The 27913-nt window shown below is 40.2% G+C and overlaps 3 protein-coding genes across 15 annotated transcripts in view; 1 reads left to right on the plus strand and 2 right to left on the minus strand.

Moving 5' to 3' along the window:
• The first annotated feature begins 6684 nt into the window (after positions 1-6684).
• Positions 6685-14222, plus strand: hpcal1 (hippocalcin-like 1). 2 transcript variants are annotated; one of them, XM_077017953.1, is made up of 6 exons: positions 6685-6842; positions 6920-7028; positions 7146-7271; positions 11253-11698; positions 12296-12401; positions 13011-14222. In XM_077017953.1, the coding sequence occupies exons 4-6, from the start codon at positions 11321-11323 to the stop codon at positions 13106-13108; spliced, it is 582 nt and encodes a 193-aa protein (XP_076874068.1). In that variant the 5' UTR covers positions 6685-6842; positions 6920-7028; positions 7146-7271; positions 11253-11320; the 3' UTR covers positions 13109-14222. The 2 variants fall into 2 exon arrangements, with proteins under 2 accessions (XP_076874068.1, XP_076874067.1); XM_077017952.1 differs by lacking the exon at positions 7146-7271 and having other exon boundaries at positions 6686-6842.
• A 1-nt stretch (position 14223) lies between these two features.
• On the minus strand, positions 14224-19253 carry pdia6 (protein disulfide isomerase family A, member 6). The gene is made up of 13 exons (XM_077017951.1): positions 19100-19253; positions 17925-18069; positions 17626-17683; positions 17166-17292; positions 16963-17069; positions 16738-16877; positions 16499-16613; positions 16169-16309; positions 15971-16055; positions 15751-15823; positions 15478-15636; positions 15270-15366; positions 14224-15134 (listed from the first exon to the last, which is right to left on the minus strand). The coding sequence occupies exons 1-13, from the start codon at positions 19113-19115 to the stop codon at positions 15066-15068; spliced, it is 1332 nt and encodes a 443-aa protein (XP_076874066.1). The 5' UTR covers positions 19116-19253; the 3' UTR covers positions 14224-15065.
• Positions 19254-21038: 1785 nt separating this feature from the next.
• Positions 21039-27913, minus strand: part of otofa (otoferlin a) — a 62792-nt gene continuing 55917 nt past the window's right edge. For 5 of the 12 annotated variants that reach the window (XM_077017961.1, XM_077017958.1, XM_077017960.1 and 2 more), the window contains 9 exons: positions 27715-27885; positions 27416-27576; positions 27074-27216; positions 26839-26927; positions 26230-26328; positions 23995-24236; positions 23544-23722; positions 23276-23376; positions 21039-22097 (listed from right to left, as the gene is read on the minus strand). In XM_077017961.1, coding sequence (XP_076874076.1) covers positions 21917-22097; positions 23276-23376; positions 23544-23722; positions 23995-24236; positions 26230-26328; positions 26839-26927; positions 27074-27216; positions 27416-27576; positions 27715-27885 — 1366 coding nt within the window. In that variant the 3' untranslated portion in view covers positions 21039-21916. The other 7 variants (XM_077017962.1, XM_077017966.1, XM_077017956.1 and 4 more) reach the window with 5 other exon arrangements.

A 27913-nucleotide genomic window follows, 5' to 3' on the forward strand; every position in this document is an offset into this window, starting at 1 on the left:
TAAATGTTCATCCATCTTATCAGTCAAATGTGTTACACGCAGGGCTTATTTTGTGTTGTTATGGGTTCAGTATATATTGTGTGTGGTAGTCCTGTCGTGCTCGTCTTCGTGAGTCTACGTGTTTGCATGTTGAGTGTTTGCCTAACATTACTTTCAGTGGTCGCTTGCATTAATAAATGACGTGTTTGCCATGATCGTCTCTGCATCCTATCAAACTTCGCCCATGATATCTAATAGCTAATCTAACCAATACAATGCCTTTAACATACATTTTTAATAGTCAACATGACATGGTGGCTCTTTTCCTTTGCCACATTATAATAAATAAATAACACTGAAATCCATTTGAAGATAGACAAATCTAAGTTACTGTAAATGTAAATAAATTATAGTATTCACAGTTGTGAAATTATTTCAGGAATGGTAAAAAAAACAAAGCAGATGAACTGAACGCTAATGTCTTAAATGGTACTTTGATCCTTGCATAGCTTTTGATACAATTGACCGCAGGTAGTTCTTAATCATTTGTAAAACTTTCTGACTGTGTTTTAAATAGATTCCAATCACACCTGAGTAACTATGAAAGTGATTCTGCGCTTGAAACTAATTAATTCAAGTGTGGAGTACCTCAAGTTTCAATTCTGAGACAATGATGATTTAATCTGTACACACCTGCTTTTTCTATACAAATATCTGCTCTTGTCAACTTGTCTGGCTACTGCAAAGCTCTTTCTTTGGTCTAAGAAAGAGATCTATGTCTATCTTCTAGAGAGTGCAAAATGGTGGGCAGGAATTTTGACACATGAGAAGCAAGATTTATATTCCATTTATTCTCAGACAGCTGCACTTGACATGTCTTGTAGAAGACTTTCAATGGTTCATGGTCTTACTACATCATACATACATTAACTGATTCTTAACTATGTCCCTGCAAAGGTTCTTAGATCTACCAACAGAAATATGCTGGTCATAGCTGCTACCCAAATAAAGAGGTGTCAGGCACCTTTTATCCTTTTAACCTGAAAACATGTAAGCCAGTCTAGTTTGCTCATTCGTGTTCTTTGATGAACTGCTTCTAGCATCTAGGTATTCAAATTGCACTGATTTATGAAATTGTTGCACAATATACATCATGAACACTGAGGTCTTTCGTCCTGTTTGCAAAGGCTTACTCAATAGTCAGAAACTCATAACCTCATTTGTTCCTCGTTCATTGAGTAATGATTAATTAATCATGCACCAAAAATGTGATCATTGGAAAGATTGTCTACTAGAGACAAACATGCATGAGCATGCACGCACACGCACACGCACACACACAAGTATTAAACTGACTTTCAGTTCATAAGATGTATTACTGTGAGCTCAATATTATAGGGAAGCAGAAGGCTACTCCAGCTTACTATAGCAGTTGTACCACTCCAAAATCATGTATTTGCCATCTAATCAAACCTATTATCTAACTTTATGAGACATGTATTGTATAACCTAAATAATTCACTGCCAACATTGTTCTATACAGATCTATAATACATGCAGTTTCTTCTTTACATTTTTCTTTATTTCCTTCTAATAACTTTTACATTGATATATATTTGCAGCCATACATGTCTAATATAACTGTCTTTTCAGGCAGTTTTGTTTGACTGAAGTCACAAAACAATACACAAACTTCAACATTCCTTGCTTCTTGCTGCTGGTGTTTGTAGAATAACAGCTTTTAAGGCAGAGCTGATCAGATAACCTCTCACTGACTCTATTCTAGTGCTCTGACATTTGATTTCAAATCCAATCACTCAGCATTTCATTCTTATCTAATCTAAGCTTAATAAGATGTCTGACTCACATTGTGAGTTCATTTCACAGACTAAAGTCATGTTAGACTCAGTTAGACTCAATGCAGACTATATAATTATTTGTTATTTTGAAAACTAACTTTGATTCAACATAACACTTTGACTCAACATAAATAAGCAAAAACAGTTTATCAGGTCTTTGTTCTCCCTTTAGAAACTTACACAGCTTTGACTTTCTGACTGTCATCTGGTGGGGTTTCCTTTTAATAAATATTAATAAAATTCATTTTATTACTATATTTAAATGTAATGTAATATGTCCAGTCCCTATTTATAAACCTTAATCTGAAGACGTCCCTGAATGAGACAGCATCTGGTGGATTGAATATGTACAATATCACACTAGTCTATCACACAATAGTTAAACCAGGCTATAATGGCCACTGCTGTGGTGGTGCATGGACTATTGTAAATGTAAAATGTAAATGTGCCATTTGTGATTTTTCACTGCAATCGAAATTTGTCTTCCGCTTTTTACCCATCAGTGCAGTTAGAACACACAAACACACACACTAGTGATTACTAGGGGGCTGTGGTGCACACATGCCAAGAGCGGTGGACAGCCCTAGCCCGGCGCCCAGGGAGCAGTTAGGGTTAGGTGCCTTGCTCAAGGGCACCTCAGTCATGGCCTCAGGCCTAGGAATCGAACCCACAACCCTCTGGTCACAAGACCGGTTCCTTAACCACCAGACCATTACTGCCCCTATTATCACTATTGTAGTTCTGAGATTACTTAATACAACTAGATGAGTATTATAGTTTGTGAGAGCTCAAATAGTGAGAGATTAAAAGAAATATGTGGAAAGTTTGGACCAGAATGGTATTATTATATTAATGTTTTGGACCAGAATGGAGGAATGCATCCATCATATAATTAACACATTCATTATATTATATGTCAACAATGGGTTTTTTTTATTTATATAAATACCTTATTCAATGGCACACTGAAAGAATACATACTAGAACCACAAAATACTTTATTTCTTATTTATTTATCAAATACGTATTTATGATGACATTTGAATTGCACCTTTGTGCAGGCCAAAAAGAATCTTATTTATTTATTTGGAGAGTATGTTGCAAAGATTACTCTGTAAGATTTCTCTGTAAGAAATACAAACATACTAAAGACAGTACACTCAATAATGGACACTATATTATACAAACAACTATATGGGCACACACCCATATTGTGGATGAACTTTGAGCCTCAAATTTGAGTTGAATACAACCTTTGGACCAGCTCGATGAGCTCATTCCTTTCCTTCAGATCAGCCTCAAAATTGCAAAACACTGCACCAGAGCTGCTGAACAGTCTTTCCAAAAGAATTCTGAGTGTTTAAGCCAGGCATTTTTATGACAAAATACTCTACAATGACATTAATGTTTAGACAGGTTTCTGTCTTCCCTTTGCACTTAGTTAGAAATCTGCTGGGGTTTTTTTCAGTCATACAATAATGACCAGAAAAAAAATATGTCAATAGGCAGAGTGCAGAAGTCGATTTGGGGCAAAATGGTCTCATACACTTCAGGAATATCACATCCTCAAAATACTGTGTAAAGTACTGTGAAAATCCTTTGAAAAAAGTTTAACATACAAAGAAATTGTATAAATATACTAACAGTCTGCTATAGCGTAGTGTGTAGCAGCATCGGTTTCTAAATGTCTGCCATAATCTGTCATGAACTTAACTGTTGTAGGAAAAAATGAAACAAATGATGCTGAACATTTTAAAAAACTTATTTTAGGACAGTTAAAACAGTAAAACAGTTCAAACCGTTTTCTTGGTTTACACTCCATGAACACATACGGGATGTAATTTTTGCTATATTCTTCCTTTCAAGCATGCATTCTAAGAGACAATACATCATTTAAATGCATACCATACATACTTCTCTTACAACAAGATAGACATGCAGTGTCATTTGTGACCCATATCCTACATTAAAACCTCTATTATCTATTATCCTACATGAGTATTTTGTTAGGAAATGACTTCTTCCTTTCAATTATTTGGACCAAGACCAATAAATCTTTATAGTTTGGTTTTTTTGTAGTTTGGTCAATTGGTTATTGACCAGTATGATAAAATATCATAATATAGATAAAACATTAACATTTTAGTGTAAACTGACTTCTACATTCTGCATTAGTACACAATTGTACACCACATGTACAAACTAGCTCAAAATACAGCAGGAAGGGAGTAAAGTGTCCACACTTGATATTTCTAAACTGGATCTGAAGGGTATAGTCTCATGGTAAATATGGACACCTTAAACAACTTTGGATCCTATGGGCTAAAGATTCATCTGCGATTGTGTATGTGTGTGTGTATTCATGCATATGTGTGTGACATGGACACAGATATGGACTCTATGTACTAATAGACAAAAGACTTTATGTCTTTTGTACACCATAAAGATACAGAAAACAAGCAGTGGTCAGAGTTCCATTCTAATCACTGTCTCGTCATCAAAATGATTACCATGTAAAAATCTAATGTTGATCTGCTACCTAAGTAGATTGCTTAAGTACATAGTACAAACTTTACCCTGTAATCAGTCAGATGTGAACTTGAATTACTGGACACTTAAATTCACTGGACACATGTCACCAATAAGTTTTTTTTTAATATATTATTCTAAGCTATTTTATTTAATATTGTTGTTGCTGTTTGTATTATTAATGTTGTCATATATTATTGGATAAGATTACCATTATTCATATTATTTGTCATCTATAATACTAATAGCGTTCAAATAATTTCTTGTTTAACCTGGAATAAATTTAATTAATACATTTAAATAAACAAAATAATATTTTAGTAAAACATTGAATACATTTTATTCAAATAGATGATGAACAAATAATTCTAAACTTTGTACTGTTAGATTATTGGAAGTAGCAGAGAGATGATGACAGTTTCTTGCAATCTGATTGGCAACAATAATCCAGCAGATGATCCAACAACCAAAAATATATCAGGTCAGCAGTGTTTCTATGGTCAGAAACAGACCAGTAATGAACAGTATAGAAAGTGGATGAGGAAATGTGAATGCTAGCAGATCTATAGTACACTTATGAAGCATACCTGCTAAACAAAGTATCCCTCACAGTCAAAGTCTTTGACTTTGTATTCCTCATACAGTGTTGGTACGAGGTAGTAAAAATGTGGATATATTGCTAAAGAAATGTTGGACAGCATTTTTACATGACGTCTTTAAAGCAAAAACAAAGTATTGTATGAAATAAACATGACATACATATTCCATAAGGTTTCAATATGTGGACTATGCACTAGATTACACTTAAACATTTTCAAGCTAATGTGTAATGCTTGGCCTGCCTGGACAGTTCAGGTGGTCAATATTTTGTTGGCACAGTCAGTGTTTTTGAACTGTGTCAAAACATGTCCTTAAAATGTGTCAAGTCATGTCTTTAAACTATAGTATCTGGCCATAGTTTATAGGTAGAATATGTTGCAGCTTGTTGTAAGCCTCTAATAAAATTGTATCAATTAACATTTAATAAAAACAAATAATTTGGTAAGTAATGAGATGAAGTTTTATTGTTTTCTTTTTGTCTGTGTGTGAAGCAGGCTTAAAATAGCCAATGTTTGAATCATTTGTGGCACTGGGGACTTTGTACGTAAACAGCTTTTTTTTAAAAGGACTGTAAGTGAATAAAGAAAGAACAGCAGCAAAGCACAAGAGAATATGGTGAATTATGCAGAAGGTACCTGAGTCTGCCTAGGGCAGAAAACAGTAAACAAAAATACTAGTCCGCTTCAGTCGTCTGCTCTAATGGATCCAGCAGCTGGTGCAGCATGTAATGTCTCCTGGTGGAGCATCTCAGAAAATCCTAGTTCATAACATTTAGAGTCCAAACAAAGCGTATGACGTGTGTTATGTTCACACGGGCAACCTCCTGCTAATTTCATGGCCAGCAAAATGTTGGACATGTCTCCCTTGAGCATTTACCCAGAAATGAGGTTTTCATTAAAATGAGGGCCAGCAGAACGAAGTGGAAGTGCATTACAGTGAATTGGGGTTGAGGAGTAGTCTCGGTTCCAGTCACATTAGCCCTTCAAAGCACGCATTTGTGTATGTATGCATAGACATGTACGTCAATATAAGAGTAGAACTAGATTCAGAGTAAACTCTCCTCAGCGTTGACAGTGTTCCAGTGTTCCATTGTCCACTTAACTGCTAAAAGATACTCTCTCTCACACACACGCGGGCACACACACACACACGGTCTCTGCCCACTTTCTCCAAGCTGCTTTCAACTACTGCCCTCTGCTGAGCTACAAAACAAGCGATACTTTAAGAAGCACGATTACATATTAACTGTTTCAGAAAACCAATTTGTTTATTAGGTCAGCTAATTTTCAGAATTACTTTATTTTTTTAACTGGCAAAAGTAATGAATATAGAAGAGATACAATTGTTAATTGTCTTTACATATTTACATTATATTATTTTTAAAGAGCATTTCGTGCTATGTGTAAAACACTAATTTCCCCGCTGGACTTAGAAATGCTGTTTCCGCGGTAGAGACAACCGCCTGATCCACCGAAGAGTATATGGACTGAACCACGCGTTACCATCGGTTGTTTTATTAAATTACCTGACAATGTGGATGCATATTGTCTGCTGTTCTTAGGAACAAATTGTATTTTGTACATGTAAATATTCTATATCAAATACTTCCGTGACGAAAATCTTAATGAATAAATATAAAAATGTTAAAACATCTGAACAACTTCAACTTCTCCCCCTACAAATAGTCTTGGATGCGCCCATTAACAACAGAGCAAGGAGATCTAGGGTGTCAGATCTCCTGGTAGCCTCAATGATGATGTTTCTAGCATTCGTTTGAGAAATGATGGAGCCGACCTTTCCATCTGAAGAATTAAAGCTACAGATGTGCTATCAGATCTTTTTAAATACTGCGCGACGATCTATGTAGATTAATGGGTGCGTTTGCAAATATCCCATTTTAAAAGTCGTAGTTATAGGTAGCTTTTAAACTACTGCTACTTTTTTTCCATTAGAGCAACTGGTGAAGGTTTAGTGTGGACACTCCCATTGAACAGAACCAAACGGACAAATCCTATTCGGGTCAAACAACCGGGGTCCTTTGCTTCTTAACACTTCTTCACGGTGAGTTGAGATCTTGGTTAAGTTCTTGTTAAAACTATAGGCTGGGCGTTCATTTTAAACTATGCAAGATGCCTACCGTAAGGTTCGGTTCATCATTACTGTATACTTTTTTTAAAGGATTTTCTGACCAACGCAGACTTTTGAAATAATGGCATTGTGACCAACTACGAATATCCCACGTTACACAAACCCGTTGTACCTTTTATCCTCATCTCTCACTGTTTGGCGGAGCGATGGGTGGAGGTAGGTGTGGCATCAACGTATTTGTCCACCAAATGTCGAATTCACATAGATTTTTGAAGACGTCTTGGACGTAATCATCATATAAAGTCTGTGACACTAAAAGATATTCATGAAAGAGCTCGGCGCGAAAGTAATTTAAGTAACACACACATTTTAAGTATTTGTGTAGAAATACCAGTGACTGAGTCACCACCTTTACTTCTCGGTGGAAAAAAAAACCTCAGTAGTGAATAGCAGTAGCTCCGTCAGGCTATACGGAACATGCTTTAAAAACTGTCCACTTATAACAGCATTTAGTCTAGTAAAACACATCTTGTCTCAGGTCGTTTGTTTTGTGACTAAATGCAACGCAGGGGTCACAGCATGTCCCCACAGCAGGAATAAGTGGTCGATGGTTCACATGATTTTCAGTTGAGGCCCTGTGGAGTCATGGAGACAGCCTTGCAGCAGACATACCTGAGCTGTGTTAACTTATCCTCAGACCTATTTTAGGCAAATCAGTTTTTTATGCAACCCTGACAAGCAAAGTGAATCATTTGTTTCATTAAATGTTTCAATTTATCTGTACCAGTCAATGATATGTGTATCAAATGACCTTCTAACGCCAAAACCAACTATTCTGGTGGAAAAAAATACCCAGAATTCTCTGATGCCCGAGCACACATGTTGTTTGTTTAAGTGTCATCTTATGGTTCGGTGGAGCAGGAGAAAGATACTGGATTTCTATCCTGCTGATCTTTTGACACCTGTCAGGGTGAATTTGGGTTATACTCCTTTTGGAGATGGGGGACTTAATGAGGCCAACACAGACCCAAACACAAAGAGGTTAATGGAGTTGATGTTTAATGCATGATGAGTCAGGGATGATAACCTGCTACTGGACTGCCACCTGGAGAACTGAACTGACACAGCCGATGTGTTCAAACCCAAACGGTGTGGCTCTCACTTTCCAGTGAGTACACTTGTGCCGTATGACTGTACACCTGTGTGGAAGGACAGAAATCCGATCCAAAGTAGTTCCATAGTCAGTGCAGAAGTAGGCAAGAAACAGGCCTACAATATGTGTAAACACGTGTCTTTAAAAGGCATCTGGTAATAAAGCAGGTGTGAAACTGTTTATTAAAGGGCAGTCTTAACTCATGCAGTAGGCTAGTGTGGGCACACCAGTTGTATGGTGCAAAAGAACAGTGCCATTAACCAGAATAACAAGGCGGACAGCTAGGCGCTGGGAATGTGGGCTGCTGTGAAGAGAGACAGAATGACAAAGGCAGGCAACCGTGGCCTGGAGTACAGAGGTGTTACATAAACAGCCTTAGTCAGTGTAAACGCGAGACCGGACGAGCAACACAGTCTGCACAGGAGACAGGTTTAACACCGTAGTGGTGAGCACAAAACTAGAGAGAGTATTCAGGGTATTCATGGTAGAATATTTAGCCATATTTGTATTTTGACCAGTTATGACAGATAATAACACATTAATTGGACAAGAGAAACAGACCTAGAGGGGTCAGTGTAATTAAAATTCAACAAAAGCATTTAACAAAAATCTCAAACATGCATCAACAGTATGAAAAGTTAGTCCGTCCCTAATAAATAAACACAAACTTTGTTTTCATTAGAAACATTCTTAGTTATTTCGAGATGCAATTGTAAGCAAAAAATGTAAAAAATGAAATGATGATTGGTCAATAATTGCTTTATTCTTGCTTGTTGAAACCTAGAGATAGCTCAGGATAACACAGAATTTCCAAACTGATTCTGAGGGATGGAACTTTTCGTAGCTTGTGCCTTGAATTGCTACATATGAAGACAACTGCAGTGAAATCAGCTGAATAAAGTAGGACATGAAGGGCCCTGGAGAATTCAGCAAAATTCTGGCAGATTGATTGTGAATGAGGACATACAGCATCTATTGCTCCCAACTGAAAGTCAGAGATGCATCTGTATTTGGTCTTATAAAAACAGTCGGTATTATAAATGACTACATCTACAGAATATATGTTCTCTAATAATAACATTTTGCACACACCGTTGTTACTTTTAAAACCTTCAATATTTTTTGAATTTCTACCTCAGCTTCTTTGTGGCATTAGTTCATCCAAAATACATCTGCCCGAATTTGAGCTCTGTATTACCACCACTATGTCACTTTCCATTTAATAGGACCTGTGGGGACCCTTTCTGGTAGCAATATTACGCATTTGTAACCCTAAAGTCACTACATTTGTATTTGCTTGCATTTTTGTCGATCAGATCGGACAGTTCTTGAGGCTGGGTGAGTGTGGGAGTGAAGTAGGAAGGGAGTTTGATCACGACACGCGTGTTTTTGTCTGCACGTGCACGACAGCAGTGACACACAACAAGTTTAAGGAGGAGCTATGAGTGACCATCTTGTAGACATCTGCAGACAGAGTGAGACCACTGGCTGCTGAACATGTGGACGCCCAGAAAACATGAACGCAGAGAATCCAGCCTGTGGCCAAAGCCTCTGGGATGTCGTCTTTTAATGCTGTAGCACAGCGCAAAACAGTTCTAGCTCATCAAATGATAAGAAACTGAGTCAAGCTCATCAGCTGTAACAGGGGCCCAGGAACCATTTTTAGTAGCAATTCCAATTGGTAATAATTAGCTCTACATGTGTTCCATTTTAGAAACAACAAAGATGACTCAGTTCATCAGGCTTTTGCTGATGAGTTGATGTTCTGACATACGCAGGGCTGTACCTTGTGCACTCTGCCTTTTTCTTTTGTTGCACCAATCCTATACTGACTGGAAGAGCCATGGCAACAGCAAATGATTGATTCAAATCTGATTACAGAAAATTGTAAATGATTGACACATTAAAGATGAGAGACAAACATATCAAAAAGGGTGTACAGGGGAGAGCACACAGACACACGTGGTCATTTCTCCTTCAGGACAATAAAGCTTTTATGGGTTAAGTGGAAGGTGTAGCTGAATTATATAACCCATCATTAAATTTTGCCAGACCGTGCCACCTCGCCTGTCACATGGTCTCCATATAATGCATTTAATGTATGCTATTTAAAAATCTCTTTCCCGGTGCCTAGGAAACAGATGTTTTTTGTGCCTTCATTATTATTTTTTTTTTGGTCTCTTTCGTTTTGAGGAAAGAGGAAAATAAGGTTGTTTGTCACAGTTTAGTCTATGGAGTGATTCTTGCCAGACCCTAAAGAGCCAACATGGCGTACTCCGCATGATCTAGACGCCCTGCTTCGCCATGATATTACAGAGGCATGAGAGAATGGCGAGATTCAATCGAACGTTTGCCCTATTCTTCAGTGTTTTACCACAATTTAGGGTGAACTTACGTACAGTTTGACAGGGTGTGTGGTAAACTAGTGTATGAGTGTGATCCTCTGTATGAAGTAGAATGTTATACAGTGTTGTTTCAGCAGAGGTTTTTACTCAGAGGTGCTGGTGTTATCTGGGGAGATGTTTTAAACGGCGAACAAGCCCTTCATCCTAATATCTAAGTATCATGCCTTCTCAGACATACACAGGGTTATAAGTTTGACTAAAGGATTGTAACATATTACTAGGCAGAATGAAACCCCAAAGAACTTGGCATTTAAACGTACCTATATAGACTGAAATGTAACCCCCTTCTTATTATGTGGCTGGTAACAGTCTTGATGGTTTCTAGGGTTATTTAGAGCCAGACATGACCTTTTGTAAGAGTTCTCTCTGTCTCCAAGATTCCCAGATGGCCGTTAACCCCCCACAATCAAGAAATCAATAAATTCTCACCTTAATAAGGTTTTAAATGGTATCCATGGATACTAGACTCCACTCCCTCATCTCACTAAGGGAAACACATTCCCCATCTGGCCAAATCCTGTTCTGGCAGGAGACAAATAAAGGACAAAAAATCATTTGTATGACAATGGGAATACTGGAAAACATGAGCATCATCTAACAGCAGCTATTATAATTCTTCTACAATGTACCTTTGTTTAGGGCCAGAAAGACACAACGCAGGTGATCCAGCAGTGAGGTCCTAGAACAGTCTGCAGCAGGGCTCCGACATGGGGAAACAGAACAGCAAACTACGCCCCGAGGTTCTGAATGACCTGCGGGAAAACACAGAGTTCACAGACCACGAGCTGCAGGAGTGGTACCGAGGCTTCCTCAAAGACTGCCCTACTGGCCACTTAACTGTTGACGAGTTCAAGAAAATCTATGCCAACTTCTTCCCGTATGGGGACGCCTCCAAGTTCGCAGAGCACGTTTTTCGCACGTTTGACACCAACGGCGACACCACCATTGACTTCCGGGAGTTCATTATCGCGCTGAGCGTGACGTCCCGGGGAGGCCTGGAGCAGAAGCTTCGCTGGGCTTTCAGCATGTATGACCTGGATGGGAACGGATACATCAGCCGAGCGGAGATGTTGGAGATAGTACAGGTGAAAAACACCAGAAACACACCAACCATGTTAAACATGAGCTATATAACACACGAGCTGTGTGACATACTAGTTAACCACACCAATAATTATCACATTTCACCAGAACCCTATTATATTCATTCCATCTATTAAACAAAAATAACATTTCTTACTACTGATCACAGTGTTAATACTACGTTATTAAACAGCTTCTGGAGAAGTGGCATCTCTGATTTTACTTGCTTCCCGATAAATGTGCTAGTGTTATCTCTTTACTATTCCTTTTTTAATTCTTGTTTTTGCACACTTTCAATTCAGTATTTGCTCTCTGAGTCATTTTAACACGAGTCACTTGTTACAATATCAATATTAACTCAGTTTAATGTCTGGCAGTGTAGTGCACCTGAATAAACAGATCTCCACAACTCGTTTCCACAGGCTTAGTTAGAATTAGACTGCTGGTAAATAAAACACTGTTGACATTCTTTGGATTGTCAATTATATTCAAAGATTATTCCACAGGAAAAAAAATGAAATTAGTGATAAATAGGCAACTGTATAAATGAAACTGATCCACACATTATCTCTTGATGTGTTTCGGGTTCATAACCACAGGCAATTTACAAAATGGTGTCATCAGTGATGAAGATGCCAGAGGATGAGTCAACCCCAGAGAAACGCACCGACAAGATCTTCAGACAGATGGACACCGACAATGATGGTGAATTTTTCTTTTATTCACCACTAAACAGTAACTCACTGACTCCTCAAAGTAAACCGCAGTGTCACATAAGCTGGTTAACTAAAAACTGAAAAATTACCCTTCAGTAAGCAGTGACACTTGTAGCCCCCAGCTGGGATCCAGTGCAGAGTCACAGCTGTGATGCTGATTGTCATCTGTGGTCTGTGGCCATCAGGGACACAATTGCCTGTGTTATCACCGGGAAAACATCAGGGTCCCTCTTGTCTGTGAAATATTCCATAACTAATCTGACATTTGTGAGTTCAGTGCACATAGGAGCTCAACAACACATCTGATCATATACTCTCTGGACAGTAACATTTCTTCAGCTGAGCAGTAGTCTGTAAGACAGTAAGATATCTATAAGATACATCCCTGATGAAGAAGAAACCTTCATCTGTGGAACACTAGTGGTAAGGGCCAATTAAGTGGCCATCATTTAAAATGTCATCTGTATTTGTAGGTGTAAACACATGGACGACTAAATTCCAGTGCGAGTTGCTTTTGTTCTTGTGTGAGTATTCAGCCTGACTGGTTATAAAAGCAGTGACACCCCCCCCCCCCCCCTTTTCCTCTGTCATACTGCAGGGAGACTTTCCCTGGAGGAGTTCATCAAAGGTGCCAAAAGTGACCCCTCAATCGTCAGACTGCTGCAGTCTGACCAGAGCACCTCCCGCCAGTTCTGACAGCAGCCAAGTCACACCATGTGTCACGCCACACACCCACACGATCGAAGACTTGAAGATCAACCTTGTGACACTTACAAAACACGGACTGCATTTGAGTAACAGATCAGTATGGACCACTGTAGATCTGAGTAACAGACGTAGACAACACGTTACAGGTTGACATTGTGTAGGGGATCTAGAAGGTGATCTTATCTGTTACTCTAATGCACTTGTTTGATTCCAGGTTGAGCCTGCCTACAGGATGTCTGGTTGCAGTCCTATATCTTGACCTGTCAAAAAGCAAATAACATTATAGAATAGTTATGTGTTTATATTATCAGGCTCAGTTTATAAGGCCTACAGCAAACTTTAAAATGGTATGCTTTTAGATCAGAGAACACTGCCATAAAAATGCCTTCTCTACATACCTTGAAGTCTGTCACAAGCCAGCTTTAGTTTTTAGCCTCGTTTTAAACTCAGTATGCAAACACACAAAGGAAAAGACATGAAGTACAAATTGCCTGACAGAATAGCAGAGTCCAAAAGTCCTAATGGTGTACAGGTGTGCAAGAACAATTGATGGGCTTCGGGAATTTAAACTGCGTCCATTTATGGAAATGGTGAGGAAAGTCCATGTTTGGTCTCATTTTGGACTTCAGAACTTCTGCCTCTATCTTTGGAGAAGTAATGCTCTTTGCCAGCTCATGTATTTTCATAGCTTAGCCATCTGCGTATACGCTATACTCAGTCAAAGGTAAATTGCCAAAACTAGCATTTATATTGAATTCATCAGATTCATGGGTAACTTTTAGTGATTACAACTAAGTGTCATTTAGAGTGTAGAAGTGCAGGAAGCCGGAGAGGAAGGGGAGTGGGGTGTGGACAAACTGTTGTGTGATTAGCACAGGAAAGTCTGGCCATACTGTGTTGAGGTACATCAGTCAGCTTATACAGGACAGCAGCTTTTAGTTGAATGTTGCACTTATTGTGATTATGGCATAACAGGAATTAATTGATAAGCTATTATTTATCAGCTTAGCACGCACCCTGAAGAAGTGAGATGCGGTTGTAAAGTAAACTTTGTTCTAGTACAGTGCTCATTTTTATGTCTACAATAAATTTCAGTCAGTAAGTTGGTGTTTTTTTTTTATTTTCATAACAAAAACCATGTCAAAACCAAAGTTGTGTAAGAAAAATCTACACAGTTCCCACAAGACGTCCTGTCCAACACAAACACAATGGAAAGCTGAGACACTGACTCTTAACTTCCTAAAAAAAAAAAAAAAAAAAAAAAAAAAAGTTCTAAAATCAAAAATGTCACATTAAAGGACTTGAAAGTCAACAGGGCAAATTTCTGCACAAAAGAGATTTTCTCATACAGGGAAGAAAAAGTAGGTTAAGAGTTAAGGACAAGGACAGAACCAAATGGTAATATCCGTTAACCTAGCTTTCTCTTCTTGGCGAGCTATTAAAAAAACCCTGCAAACCCCATCCACTCAGTAGACCTCCATTGGTCTGTCCTATTTCAGGTCAGTGTTCACAGAGGAATAGATGCTCCTAAAAAGACACGGAGCTGGGGGGGAAAATATTCAGGGTTTCAATATTGTGGGTGTCATTTTACTGGGAACATGAACCTTATTTTGCAGCAGTGTGATCATGGAAAAGGGGGAAGAGTAAAGGAACAATTGTGAATTGCTGCTCACCGTCCTTACTTGTTAGAGCCAATCAGTCAGCCTTTCAAACTAAAAGCAGGCCTGTGAGACAGAGCCAACTGAAGCTGTGATTTTAAATTTTAAATCATCTCATCCAAAACATAGCAGAGAAGACAAAAGCAACACGAGTCTTTGTTTCAAGAGTATACAGTAACAACGTCCCGGTCCTCCCGTCATCCACAGGAGAGGAGAGGTGGGTCATGGGCAGGATCGGTCTGAGCTACACCACATTAGACCAGCAGGCCCCCACCCAGTCAACGAACTCATAATTCATCCTTCTCAAAATCATCCAGGTCCACGTCACTCAGATCAATATCATCCAGCTCAGGAAGCTGTGAGAGAGAGGACAATAAGTCTAGTTAGTTTGATATTCTTAATATGTGACAGCTATGTGAAAAAAAAGATCCTCCTTGGCATCACAAGGAGATTTGAGCCTTGACCACACACTAGTCAAAACATCTACTTACGACTCCATCCTTCCCATCCCAAGGCTCAACAGCGTGGATCTTGGGTAGAGCCCCGCCTCCTACTGTTGCAGTAGAGCCACGCCCAACAGAGAGATCCCTAATGTGGGGTGAGGGGGGATAAGAAAAAGGATGCTCAAACCATTGATTTCAAACATCAGAGCAGAAATTGCATAAGAAAGAAATTAAATAAATAAAAATTTGAAAGTACCTCAAAAACTCATGAATCCCAGTCTCACTGAACGAGCCCTTCAGAAGAGCAAACTTCATCTTGCGAGCATTAATTGCTGCCATGGCGGGGTAGCCAAACCCCCCAATCCCCAGAGACGACTCCAGGTCCATCTGGGCTCCAGCTTCAGCCCATAACCAGCTACATGAAGATGCAAGTATTCATTTATATACGTCTATCAGCTTGTCCACAGGATTAAACTATTAGAAGGTAACAGCTCCACTGATTAGTCTATGCATCACAAAACACACTGACCCCCACATCTTCTTTTTGTACTTCTCAGCCATAATCATCATGGTTTCTAGATATGCATTCCTGCCTGCTGCACCTGCGAACAGAAAAAGAAACAGGATGATGTTTTCAAGATTCGAAATAAAAATGAGTGGTGAAGCTTCGCCTTTACATCCTGATTTAACAATGTACAAGTGGCAAACTGCCGAATGGCTGCAAAATGAACATCTCATACGAGTCATACCTGTGTCTAGAATATGAGGCAACACAGCGATCACGCACAGCTGATGGTCATCGCACGTCTTCTTTAAGACGTCCTCATTCAGAATCTGGAAATGAGTGGACACTAAATATTTTTATCCCACTTTCTCCAAAAGCCTTAATGTAAAACAAAAGTAATGGTTCCAAAAAAAGGTGCAGATAAAGGAGTTAGAAAACGGACCTCCAGCAGTTCAGGAGCAGGAGCGTTGTCAGAGAACAGGTCCAACGCACGGCTAACCAGGTCAGAGCGGGTGCGTCCACCCTGATAGTCCTCTGGCTCCTCTCCTTTACGGAAGATCTTGATGGTGGGGAATCCCCTGATCTACAAACGAGGCAAGCTCAAGTATCAGCAGTTGGGTACAAAACCTCTGGAAAACCCACACAAAGCTTTATAATCCTCAACAAAAAGAAAACTTAAGATCTTTGACATAGCCTTTAGGAAAACGAGCGCAAGAGGGTTTTTCAGAGGGTCGGAAAGGTGAGAAACAAGGACAGTGGTGAGAAGACTCACCCCATATCGGCTCGCAAGGCCCTGGTGCACAGTGGCGTCGACTGCTCCCATCTTCACTCTGCCCTGGGTCTGCTCTTTGACCTGTGAGGCGGCGGCTGCCCATTCAGGCTCAAGACTAAAAAGATCAGAAGTTAAAAACAAAGATCAAGCTTAAAGCACTAGATGCCATTTCACAGCAGATCGTCACATGTTACAAACATTACATCATTCAACTTTTACTGTAGGAAAATTAGACTTGCCTCTTGCAATGGCCACACCATGGTGCGAAGAATTCCACCAGCCAAACATCACCGCTGTCCAAAACCAGACGGTCAAAGTTATCATCGGTTAGCTCCACCACGTCTTTCTTACTGCCACCACTGCTGCCCCCAGAGCTCTGCTACAAGAGGACAACAGGAGAAATTAAACCAAATCACATTAAACGGACAAACACTACTGTGGCCGTTGACTGTGGACTTCAGTACCTGTCTGTTGTAGTCAGAGCCGCCCGTCTTCCCACTAAGTCTCTCTTTGACCAGAGTGCGCAGGGCATTCAGAGCCCCATCTACAATCGTCTGGCTGGTACGTCCACCTGCATTCAAAAGGCATCAGTTTTGGGTAATTACACACACACACGCGCGCACACGCGAGTTCCATACAGAAGTTAAGACGTCTGGGACTTTGGTACCTTGGTATTCCTCAGGCTTGTGTTTGTTGGCACCAAAGATCTTGATGGTGGGAAAGCCGCGGACTCCATACTGACTCCCGAGAGACTTGTGTTGGTCTGCGTCCACGGCTCCCACCTTAACGACGCCCTGTTGAGTTACGGCAAACGGTTCAGAGCACCATCACCTCAGCATCGTGAAACGCTTGAGAAATAAGAAACCAGACCTAGATCTCAATCAGCTAATCTGGCCATCGTGTGCTTTCACACTGCTTTATGTGGCCTGAAACTCTTAACTGTTTGAAATGCATCTTGGGCCACATCAACCAATTGCATTGCACAGCTAGTGCAAGAATACATACAGCAGTGCAGTACCAACATCAGGACCAAATCTATTTAATCATCAGACAATAATGAAACCAAGCAAGAAAAACCGCATACAGCAATCAAAGGCACTAAAATCGTGGGAAGATTCAAAGTTCACCTTCAAGGCTGTGGCTGCTTTCTTCCACTCTGGGACCAGGTTCTGGCAGTGCCCACACCTGTTAAAATAAGACATTATTCTTAAAGAAATAAAAGCAATATTTAAATGTTTCACTTGCATTTGCATAGTGCCTAAAAAATGCATATTGGCACTACAATTAGTTTTCCATACATTCCAAAACTTCACAATGTAATATGAGCAACACTATTCATCCGTTATTAATGTGACAGACCTGCAAACATTAACAGCTCTGTAGAATTGGTAATGAACATGAATAAGCACCGTCCTTTCTAACTCACCAGGGGGCATAAAACTCTACCAGCCATAACTGATCACTCTGCAGAACCTCCTTGTTGAAGTTTGAAGGAGTGAGCTCAACCACGTCATCACTGGCAGAATAGAGCCCATGGACACACAGGACAGTCAGGGAACACACCAACACACCTGGAACATTGACGTGAATAAGTTATCGCCAGCCCAGGGAACTCAGCAATGAATCCAGACGTTACAGGTACAGTAAAGTAATAACATACAACCTCTGAAATTGTGATATTAATCTATTCTTTCAAAAGGCAAATACAATTCAATTCAGTTAAGCCATTCGTGGATATAATCATTCCAAGTCAGTACGTATTCTAAATAAATAGAAACGCAAGCTTAAGAAAGGGAAGCCTTGATACAGTTATGTTTTAGTTGCAGTACTTAAACTACAGAAGCGACTTGTGAGCAAAAGAGAAGATTTAATCTCAAATCAAGTAAAATGTGGCTGAGAACACAAATATGCCAACATTTGCGTGTAGTGGCCTAGCCTAACAGAACTGTGACTGTCCAGCAGTGGTCACTAAGATCTAAAGACTCAACACATCCACACCGCAATAACAAAACAAGAATCCAATTTCGAAGGATTTTGCTTTAAGCCCAATAGATTTATATGAAAATTACTAGAATCTAGCTACAGATCTATATAATTATGTAACTAATTTTTTAAGAACACATAATACTGTTCTTAGAGCAAGTCCTTAAGCTGTAATATTTAGTTAGCACGTTAACTGCAAGAGAATCTATCAAAGTATCCGGCTACTTCACCACCATGTATGTTTATAGCTGCGCGAGATCTCCACATTCTCACGCGCTCACACGCAAGTGGCCAATACAGCTCGCGCGAGCCAAAGAGCAAATCTGTTAGCTAGCAAGCTAGTTACAGCCATCTCTATATGTACACAGATTAAGACATTAGCGAGCGGTTTTCTTCATACTTTCTGAAGATAAAGATTGTCTCAATGCAATCTATATTGAAGACAAATATATCTTAGGTTAGGTTACAACACTATAACACCAGACATTGGCTGTGTGACGGCTAGCTAAGTGGCTATCTAGAGCTACAGCTAACTCAGATATTTCCCCTCAGTATTGTTAACTAGTTAGAGGACCAACTACCCGACTGTAACCACAGGCGTGTTATTTAACTACTTACTCAGAAAAGCTCGCATTGTTCGTTCCCGGGCCCACCTCCAAGTCTTCGGTGCGGTAATAGTGGCTGGGCAGCTACGCGACACACAGCTCAACACGGACCAAGTCGCCGCTCGCACCAACCAGGCACAAAATAAGAGCGAATCTCACCGTGGCCCGCGGTGATTGGCTCGCCGCGGGCCGCAGCCAATCGCGTCCAATCGCAGCCCGACGTGTAGTTTTAGGAGGCGGTGGAGTACGGTGGCCGGGAGGTAACCGACGTTCGGAACAGGATCAACTCGTCGAATTCTAGTGATGACTAGCCAAGTTCATTTGCTTCACAGTCACAGTGCGCCCAACAGCTTGTAAAGTCAAACTTTCATGACAAATAAATAAATAAAAAACATCGCAAGCGTGAGTTGTCCTTGTGAATTGTACATTTTGCCTTTTACATATTAATAAATTCATTAATGCTTTAGGACTGACAAATATTTGAAGCGTAATGTAAATGTTTGAGTGTGACGTTGGGATGGAGGGGGCGGGGAAAAGTGATTTATATTCTTATACAGGGTTCGTACGGTCATGAAAAACCTGGAAAAGTTATGGAATTTGAAAATAGCAATTTCCAGGCCTGGATAAGTTTTGGAAAAATAAAAAATACTCAAATGTTTTGGAAAAGTCATGGAAATTTGCTTGACACAATAAATGTATGTTGTTCTGATAACCGGAAGAAAAAATTAATAAATATAATATAGCCATTTTTTTCATTGTGCGGACCGCTAACGTAACTTCACACATTAGTTTACTGCGTTAGCGTCGGACTCCAAGCGGAGTTGTAGATTGTACTTTTATGTAAATCAGCGTAATGCTGGTAAATGCCGATTAAACAATGACTGCTTCAGTTGGACAAATACAAGCTATGGCTTGTGAAAGACAAGGACACGGGGCGTGCAAAATGTGCACGGTTAATGATGGGGTTAGAGACTGAAAAGTCCGTCATAAAGCAGTTTTCGTCGTTAAGCACGACCCTAGATTTACATACGTTTTGATCGTAAACACAGTATAGAAAAAAAACTAACGATGTCCTCGTGCGTACAACGCGAGAAAGAGCGATCGTGTTGCCGAGATGGGCTGCAGTGGAGCCTGTGCTGCCTCAGCTTATCGTACACAACACTCCACAACACTCCACTGTGCTGCCACTGCTCCTCCGTGCACGCGCGAAAAAAAAAAGTAGGTCGTAACTCCGGTTTATATTGATATTGAAAATACGGTAAATGTTTATTTTTTCAATTAAACCACGTGGCTTGTCATTAATTTATGATATACTGTGGAATTTTGGCCTGGATTTTTTCTTATTTTTCATGTCTACACATATGTTTAGAGAATGTATAGTCATTAAAATTTGCCTCAAAGTCATGGAAAAGTCATGGAAAAGTCATGGAAATTGATTGTCAAAAAAGTGTATGAACCCTGCTTATACTTTAGGTATCTGCCTGAATGGCACACTATCACTTACACACACACACACACACACACACACACACACACACACACACACACACACACACACACACACACACACACATTACAGAGGAGGCTACAGGTGGAATAAAGTATTGTGACTCTTAAACTGATCAAATATTTTTTAATAAGCATGTACTTGACAACCACAGAGAATAGGGACAAATCTTACAAATCAAGGCAATGATTATTCTACAATGCTGATAATCTCCTGACTAAATGCAGGAGGAAAAGAGAAGATTAGCAGGCCCAGGAACATTATCCCTGCCACAGTGAGCAGTGTCACAAAACAGGCCAATTTATACTGCCTCCAAGCCACGATACAGGCCACGCGAACTGGACTGAACAGCCACGACAAGCTGGTGGTAGGCCGGCAGTGGAGTGGAAGAGGACATGGGATCACACATGCAGTTACACGCAATAACCAGCAGAGGGAGTAAAACATGCAAGCGTTTTTATTTTTAACAAGTTTATTCAGTCTTCATACAGACAAAAATAAATTAATCAATACCTAAAGGTTTCACACTGGTAAACAAGAATTATAAATACACCCTCTATGATATAAATAAATTGGATTCAGTGCAATCAAGTCAATTATCAAATTTGTTGGTCAGTAAACTTCACACAAAGCACAAGTTTGTCAGGGTAAAAGGGCAAACGAGTACAAAACTACAGTGTCGAGCTGCACACAACAAACAAAGTACACTAATAAGGGGAATAATATACAACTGGTAAAATGATAGATGTTGGAAGAGCCTGTCGTCTCTCGCCCTCTCATCACGCTTGAGGATGGAGACCGAAAATGCAACTGTCAATGCAAACCCAACATCATATTCTCATGTATATGTACCAATTGCAACTTTATTTGAGCATTTTCTGTTTAAAGTTAATGAAACACATTTTTGTTTTAAGACATTGATGCATGCAAATTAGCTGCATTCAGGTTTGTACATTAACAATAAAGATGGGATTTCATACAGGTCAATATGGTAATAATGTATGAAAGATTCAGTTTATTTATTCACCGCATTTAATGGAATAACAGATAAATCCAGAAAAACCACTTGCCTAAGTGAAATATAAGCAAAGTTAAAGAAACCAAAAATGTCTTGCAAAAAAGTAATGCAAGACATTTAGAAAAAAATGTGATCGGTATGCAATAATGTGGGTTTACTGAACCTTCCTGAAAGGAAAACTCTTTACAAAATGCATCGAGCAGCATCAGTGTGGAAAAATGAAAAAAAAAACAAGCTTTGTTTGGAGGAGGTAAATAAGGTGCCCTGTTTCCCTCTGGTTCAGTGCAGGGTATTTCAGCAACCCCTCATGCTCCCAGTAGCTTCTTGACCAGGTAGCCAGGCATGCTGTAGAGGAAGAGGCCCACCATGATCAGCAGTAACAGGGCCAGGACGATCTTGATAATGAGCCATTTGTAGCGGTTGCACACCAGGTAGCGGATGGCCTTCAGTGGGCTCAGGAACCAGAGGAAGGTGGTGTCGGGCCGGCTGGTTGGAGTGTGGACAATGGGGTGAGTTGTAAAGGTGGAGAAGGGTGATAGGTAACAGGTGGGAGAGAGAAGCAAGGTATGTTAGTGGTGGGCTACAGTCACTATTAAAGACACTGGCAATTCATTTCTTTAAAGATGTTTGTCCATGCTACTCAGTAAACGTTAGATGTTGCAGACAGTAAGTATATCCCTGACCCTTGATATTGTTTTCGCCATGTATATAATTATATGGAACACCAAAAGACTAAAAAGTATAAAAATGATACAAAAGAAAACATGTTTACAGGTACATATCTTTAACAGTATCCCACATCACAAGAGAAAAAATATATATATAATGACAAATCAGATCATCAAAAACAAAAATTTTACCCAGGAAAACCCAGTGACAGAGAGAGTGAGAAACAATGCCTGAATGTTCACATGCTAAAAGGCACCTGCAGCACGCCTTATGTCTTGTCTTCGGCCACTCAAATTTAAGCAGATAAATTTCTTCTTAACAGAAACATGACATTGCAGAGTGTTTAAATGGTGCGCAGGAAGGGTGAAGAAGAAGAAGAAGAAGGTTTGAACAGAAGAAGGGCAGAGGGAGGGTTACTGATGGTCCTGCCCTTTCTTCTCATGCCCCCAGAAGTTTCTTGACCAGATATCCAGGGATGGAGTAGAGGAAGAGCCCGAGAAGCAGGAGAAACAGCAGCAGGACCACAATCTTCACGATCAGCCAGCGGTAGTTGTGCCAAATGAAGTATCGGATGGACTTCAGGGGATTCATGAACCACACGAGACTGGTGTCCGGGCGACTTTTTTGTTTTGTTCCCGGAACGAGAGCGTGTTCGAGAGTGGAGGAGATGAATGGGTGACAGTGGGCAGGGGAGACAGATGGAAGAAGAAAGGAAATGGAGGACGGAGGATGGGAATGTTAGAAAGAGGAAAGGTTAACAGGATAGTGGGAGGGCCGTTTGTCCTGCGTGGAAGAGACTGTCTGTGCTCTACGCTCGTCTTTCTGAATACACTCCAACTATAATGCACTGCTCTGTGTCTTAGGGATCAGTGCAAAACATCACTAATTGAAAGAGTACGCCAACCCTTACAGATGGGGAGTGTATACTATGTGTTTATTTCTAACATGTGTTTATTTGTGTGTGTCTATGTGTGGGTGTGTGGTAAATGTCTTACTTTGGTTTCTCCAGTGGGTCTGGCTCATTCCTTCCAAGGCCAACAGGGTTTTTCTCTGCTTCCTCTGCTGTCATTAGATGGAGCTCTGCCTCCACTTTGCCCTGTTAAGAGAATTATTAGTAGTTTGGGACGGCAATTCATGTCTGTGCACTCAAGCAGTGAATGCATTATAGTGCAAGAATTCAAAGTTGTCAGGGTCATTCTTTTGTGTGCTAAGAACATCTTTTTGGGGGGGAAGATCATTTTCTGAAAGGTGTTCAGGCCTCACCGTGAGCTGCAGTTCATCGTTTTCGTCTCGGGCCACGAAAGGCCACCAACCCTTCACCCTCTTCTGTTTGAAGATCGAGATGGTGGGCAGCTCCTGCTCGTTAAGCACCATGTCAATGGAGCATTGCTTTGCTGTTTTTGCCCCACGAAGAAACCGGTTCAGATCCAACTCGATTGCACCTGTGTGAAACATCTTTTAATGCTGGTAACAACTTGTCACAAGAGCCACATGATTCTGGAGATAACACCAACACTAACACAGAAGGCAGTAAGGCCACTTCCTACACTTAAAGCAGCTTTCACACTGCACAACATTACACAGTGTTTTGGAATGGCAGTCAATGGATAAATCACTTTTTATGTTACCATACCACCGATTTTTCAACTATAGGACATCATAACAGCACCTGCAGCATGAACGTTGTGGTGATATTAAAGGGGGTGCGTCGTACCCAAGAAGTCATCTGCGGAAAAGTGGTCAGCGTCCCAAACTTGGAGGGTGAGGCGCGCGGGGATCTTGTACTCGGTCTCATCCCAGGAAAACAAGGACTCTCTCTTGGAGATGACGATCTTCTCCTCAGCCATGAGATAGTCGAAGGGGAAGACATACCGCCAGTTGAAGTTGCCCTCCCCGGTCAGGGAGTGGTAGTGCACGTCTGTGTCCTGCTTATCCTCCTGTTGCCCTTTCAACCAGCTGGGCAGGGAGGCCATTTGTAATGGTTAATCACACATTTCACTTTTAAACACTCACATTGTGATTCTTCACAACCTAAAACACTGGGCCTTTCGCCACCTACTGTATTTATGAACTAGCACAGGCCTATAAAACCCATGACTAGCCGCTTTACGTATTGCAAATGATGAACTTGCTTTCAATATAGCAACAAATATAATGTCATTGTTATTGGTCTTGTCATTCGTGCTGTAATATAAATAATGAAATAATTTTGAACATACTCCTCCTTCAACAAGGCTAAAAACTCATAGAGTGAATAGACACTCTGCTAAAAGCTGTTACTTACTGTTGCATTACCTAATAAAGAACAAGAAAATACGAATGCATATAGATATATGTAAAATGTATAACCAAATATCCAAATGTACAAAACCTCACAAAAAACATACTATTATATGAATTTTTCAACATACAATATTTTTCATGAGTGATTCAAATATCAAACGCCATGCAATCATTTATGTGTATTGAACTAGGAGGCATTATTAATACATGTATTTACAGTACAAAAGCAATGACTCACCAAGCTGGTGAAGATTGACTGCATATGTTATTACTGCATAGATTACTATAATACAGATAGACAACTGACTTGCCTAGAGGCTAGTGTGTTCTAACCTGTAAATACATTATATTATTAACACCTACTTGGAAAGAAAAAAAATGGACAGAGAAAGAAAATGTAAGCAATATCACCTGTTATTTGTGAGTGTGAAGGTGTCACTGTGAAGTGCTCACAAATATAGATACTACGAATTCAATGATCAGACTTACAATTCATGATTCATGATTCATGATTCAAACTACCAAAGATGCATATTTAAGTCATATGGCTCATCGTTCTTCCATAACCTGGATGCATAATGAACTTGAGACTCTTTCATGGTCATCATTAAGCCTCCGATCACTCAGAGATGCAAACACCCTTCATGGCTTACAACACACTGAAAGCACTTGAGGTGGAATCTGCTGGTTGCTCTCTATTGGCTGAGATGTTCATCTGAAGATTCCATTGGCCAGCATGACTCACATACTTCAGTAGTACATTGTAATGTCAGGTATACTGACATTCACTAAGGCCAACCACAGCAGCCTTTAGCCTTGGTGAAGCAAGCAGCAATGGACCCAGTGCAAGAAAGTGCTAGACTGCTTCACAGTGTTTAGGTAATCACCCACCAACCAATGTCTACAGTCCACAGGTAGAACACATTTTGTAAAATGTTATGTTTATTATGCTAATAAATGTCTTGCTAGAAGTCAACGCATTTTAAGCAGTTGATGTGATTGTTGCCATGCAAAAGATCATGTTTAAGGCCTTCATGCATTACCGGGACATTCCCATACCCCAAAGCATTTTGGACCCTTCTGTTCAGTTTTAACGAGAAAACAAGACCATAGCATTCAAACAAAAATCTACAAGGTAAAACGTATATGAACAGCTAACTGATTGAAATAAGTCTCCTCCTTATATCTCGATCACGTAATGTTTCATTAGTCGTCAACATGTCATAATATTTTAGTAGTTGTTTAAATACTATGGTCTCATAAGGCGGAGGTTTTGGTTTTGCTATGGCTGGAGCAGCAACAGGAGGGGAGATCTAAGAAGCTTTCGTGCTTTTTAAGGTGCTGGCTAGCGGGGGGAGGCACTGGCAGAAGAGTCGAGTCATGCGATGGATTCATCTTTACCCCCTGACATAGATGTCAGACATCTTCTCGCCTGTCATGAAAGCATCGTCTTGTAGAACTACGTCATCAGTGTTCCAAACAATAACACGAAGCTCAAGGCTAGACAGCACAGCAGTAACGCAGACGAAACAAGGCCAAACACAACAAGACACACACACGAAAATAAAAAACGAAAACAAAAAACAAGGGAAAGGAAACAAACAAAACAAAAATATACGTGATTAACAAGACCACTCATGTGCATCACACACCTGCCCATACCTACCCCCTGACAAAAATGTCACTGGATTTTTCCCCTGTGAAGTAATCATCGTCTTCCAGTATTACCTCGTCAGTATTCCATATTATCACCCTGAGCTCATATCTGGTGAGGCGGGTGGGGGAGGGGGAGAAGGCGGGAAAAGGGGGGGACATGTTGTCATCTTACAAGCTTCTCTGACTAAACTGTATATCAGACAATATTATGAGAAAGAGAGAGAGAGAGAGAGAGAGAGAGAGAGATCTTTTATGAAAAAGGATCAAACAGAAAGTGAGGCATGATATCTGTCTTTGTGGCAGTATTTCTGGAGTCCTTTTGGCAAAAACATATAAGAGGAAAAAAAAAACATTCATAACATTGAAACAATTTCAATTTGTATCCAAAAGAGATAACAGCAATATCAGCAAGTATTACTCCATAAGATGTGTTAAGCATCAGTATTCAGTATTACTAATCAGTATAATCTTTTATTTCATAAGATGTGTTATGCATTAGTATTCAGTATTACTAATCAGTAAAATCTGTCTTGGTAGACAAATAATTAGAAATGTCAGTTCTCTATTATTCGGCTCTGTTATGCACAAGAAGCCATGTCCATAAAAGGGTATAACACACCTCTTTGGTTTCCGTGGTGATATATCTATGGCTGGTCCTGGTGCAGGTACATCCAATGGGAACATGTCCACCCACATCTCGATCCGCCCCTGTCCAGATTAGTGAGAAACATTTTAATGAGGCTTCGTTCATGAGGGCCTTTTTTAAACGCCTATTTTTAATGTCTGGTTTCTGCAACAGTCTCTTTGAAAAGTTCACATGTTAAAATGCCAAACGGCGAGTGATCGGACCACACCTGCTCTATTCCTGGTTTGTCAGGATTGAGGAGAGGTCTGGTCTCCACGTGCTCTGGCACTAGTTTGCAGCCCACACGAGGAATCTCCTCCCAGTGCTTCAGAACAGTGAGAGCCAAGTGTTCTTCTGTCTGTTTCTTCAGACCTGTAGAACATTCACTCACACACACACACACACACACACACACACACACACACACGCAATTAGTCAGTGCAACCCAAGACATTGCATCATGGTCTTATGAACGTTAAAAATCATCCTCCACTGACATTCAATGGTTAAACATGTAATCGAACTGAAATACATTTAATTCAGTATCTCCAGAATTCTTTAAACAACTCACCATTTTCATCCTCAATTTCTGTTGTCCCCAGAAAGACACGGTTTGAAACCTTAACTTTCCCACCGGGCCCATAATGGGGTCCATCCACCTTCCCCTCCTTACACAGCTTAGTCAGTATCTGGGTGGGCTTCTGTGGATCACGCCACATGTTGTAGCCATGGCTAAATGGGCAAAACAAATGCGGTCAATTCAACTGACTTGAAAGCTCACATTACAAGGCACTTGGTGTTTGGGCAACAGGTGATGTGTGTAATCTTGCAGCTGTGTCAGATAGCGTGGCTGGATGTATACGTGCTCACAGGGAGTAGTGAGAGGCAAGGCCACAGGTGGCTCTGTGTTTACTGTAGTAACGGTTCTCCAGGTCCACCTTGGTCTCTCCGATTAGATCATCGGTACCGACTAAATCCCAGTCATACACTGACACTGTCAGCATCGAGTCCATGGGAAACGTAGCCTCTATGTCAAAGGACCTTTAAAAGAGCAACCCACATTTGTTCT

This window comes from Brachyhypopomus gauderio, chromosome 9 (assembly GCF_052324685.1).
Source record: "Brachyhypopomus gauderio isolate BG-103 chromosome 9, BGAUD_0.2, whole genome shotgun sequence".
Classification (NCBI taxonomy): Eukaryota; Metazoa; Chordata; class Actinopteri; order Gymnotiformes; family Hypopomidae; genus Brachyhypopomus; species Brachyhypopomus gauderio.

Coding starts and splice junctions, on each gene's coding strand:
- hpcal1 (XM_077017953.1), top strand. CDS start 11,321: ATGGGGAAACAGAACAGCAAACTACGCCCCGAGGTTCTGAATGACCTG. Junction 11,699..12,295: donor AGATGTTGGAGATAGTACAG/GTGAAAAACACC, acceptor TCATAACCACAG/GCAATTTACAAAATGGTGTC. Junction 12,402..13,010: donor GATGGACACCGACAATGATG/GTGAATTTTTCT, acceptor GTCATACTGCAG/GGAGACTTTCCCTGGAGGAG.
- pdia6 (XM_077017951.1), bottom strand. Junction 17,070..17,165: donor CAAGCCTGAGGAATACCAAG/GTACCAAAGTCC, acceptor TTTTGAATGCAG/GTGGACGTACCAGCCAGACG. Junction 16,056..16,168: donor CTGCTCCTGAACTGCTGGAG/GTCCGTTTTCTA, acceptor ACTCATTTCCAG/ATTCTGAATGAGGACGTCTT.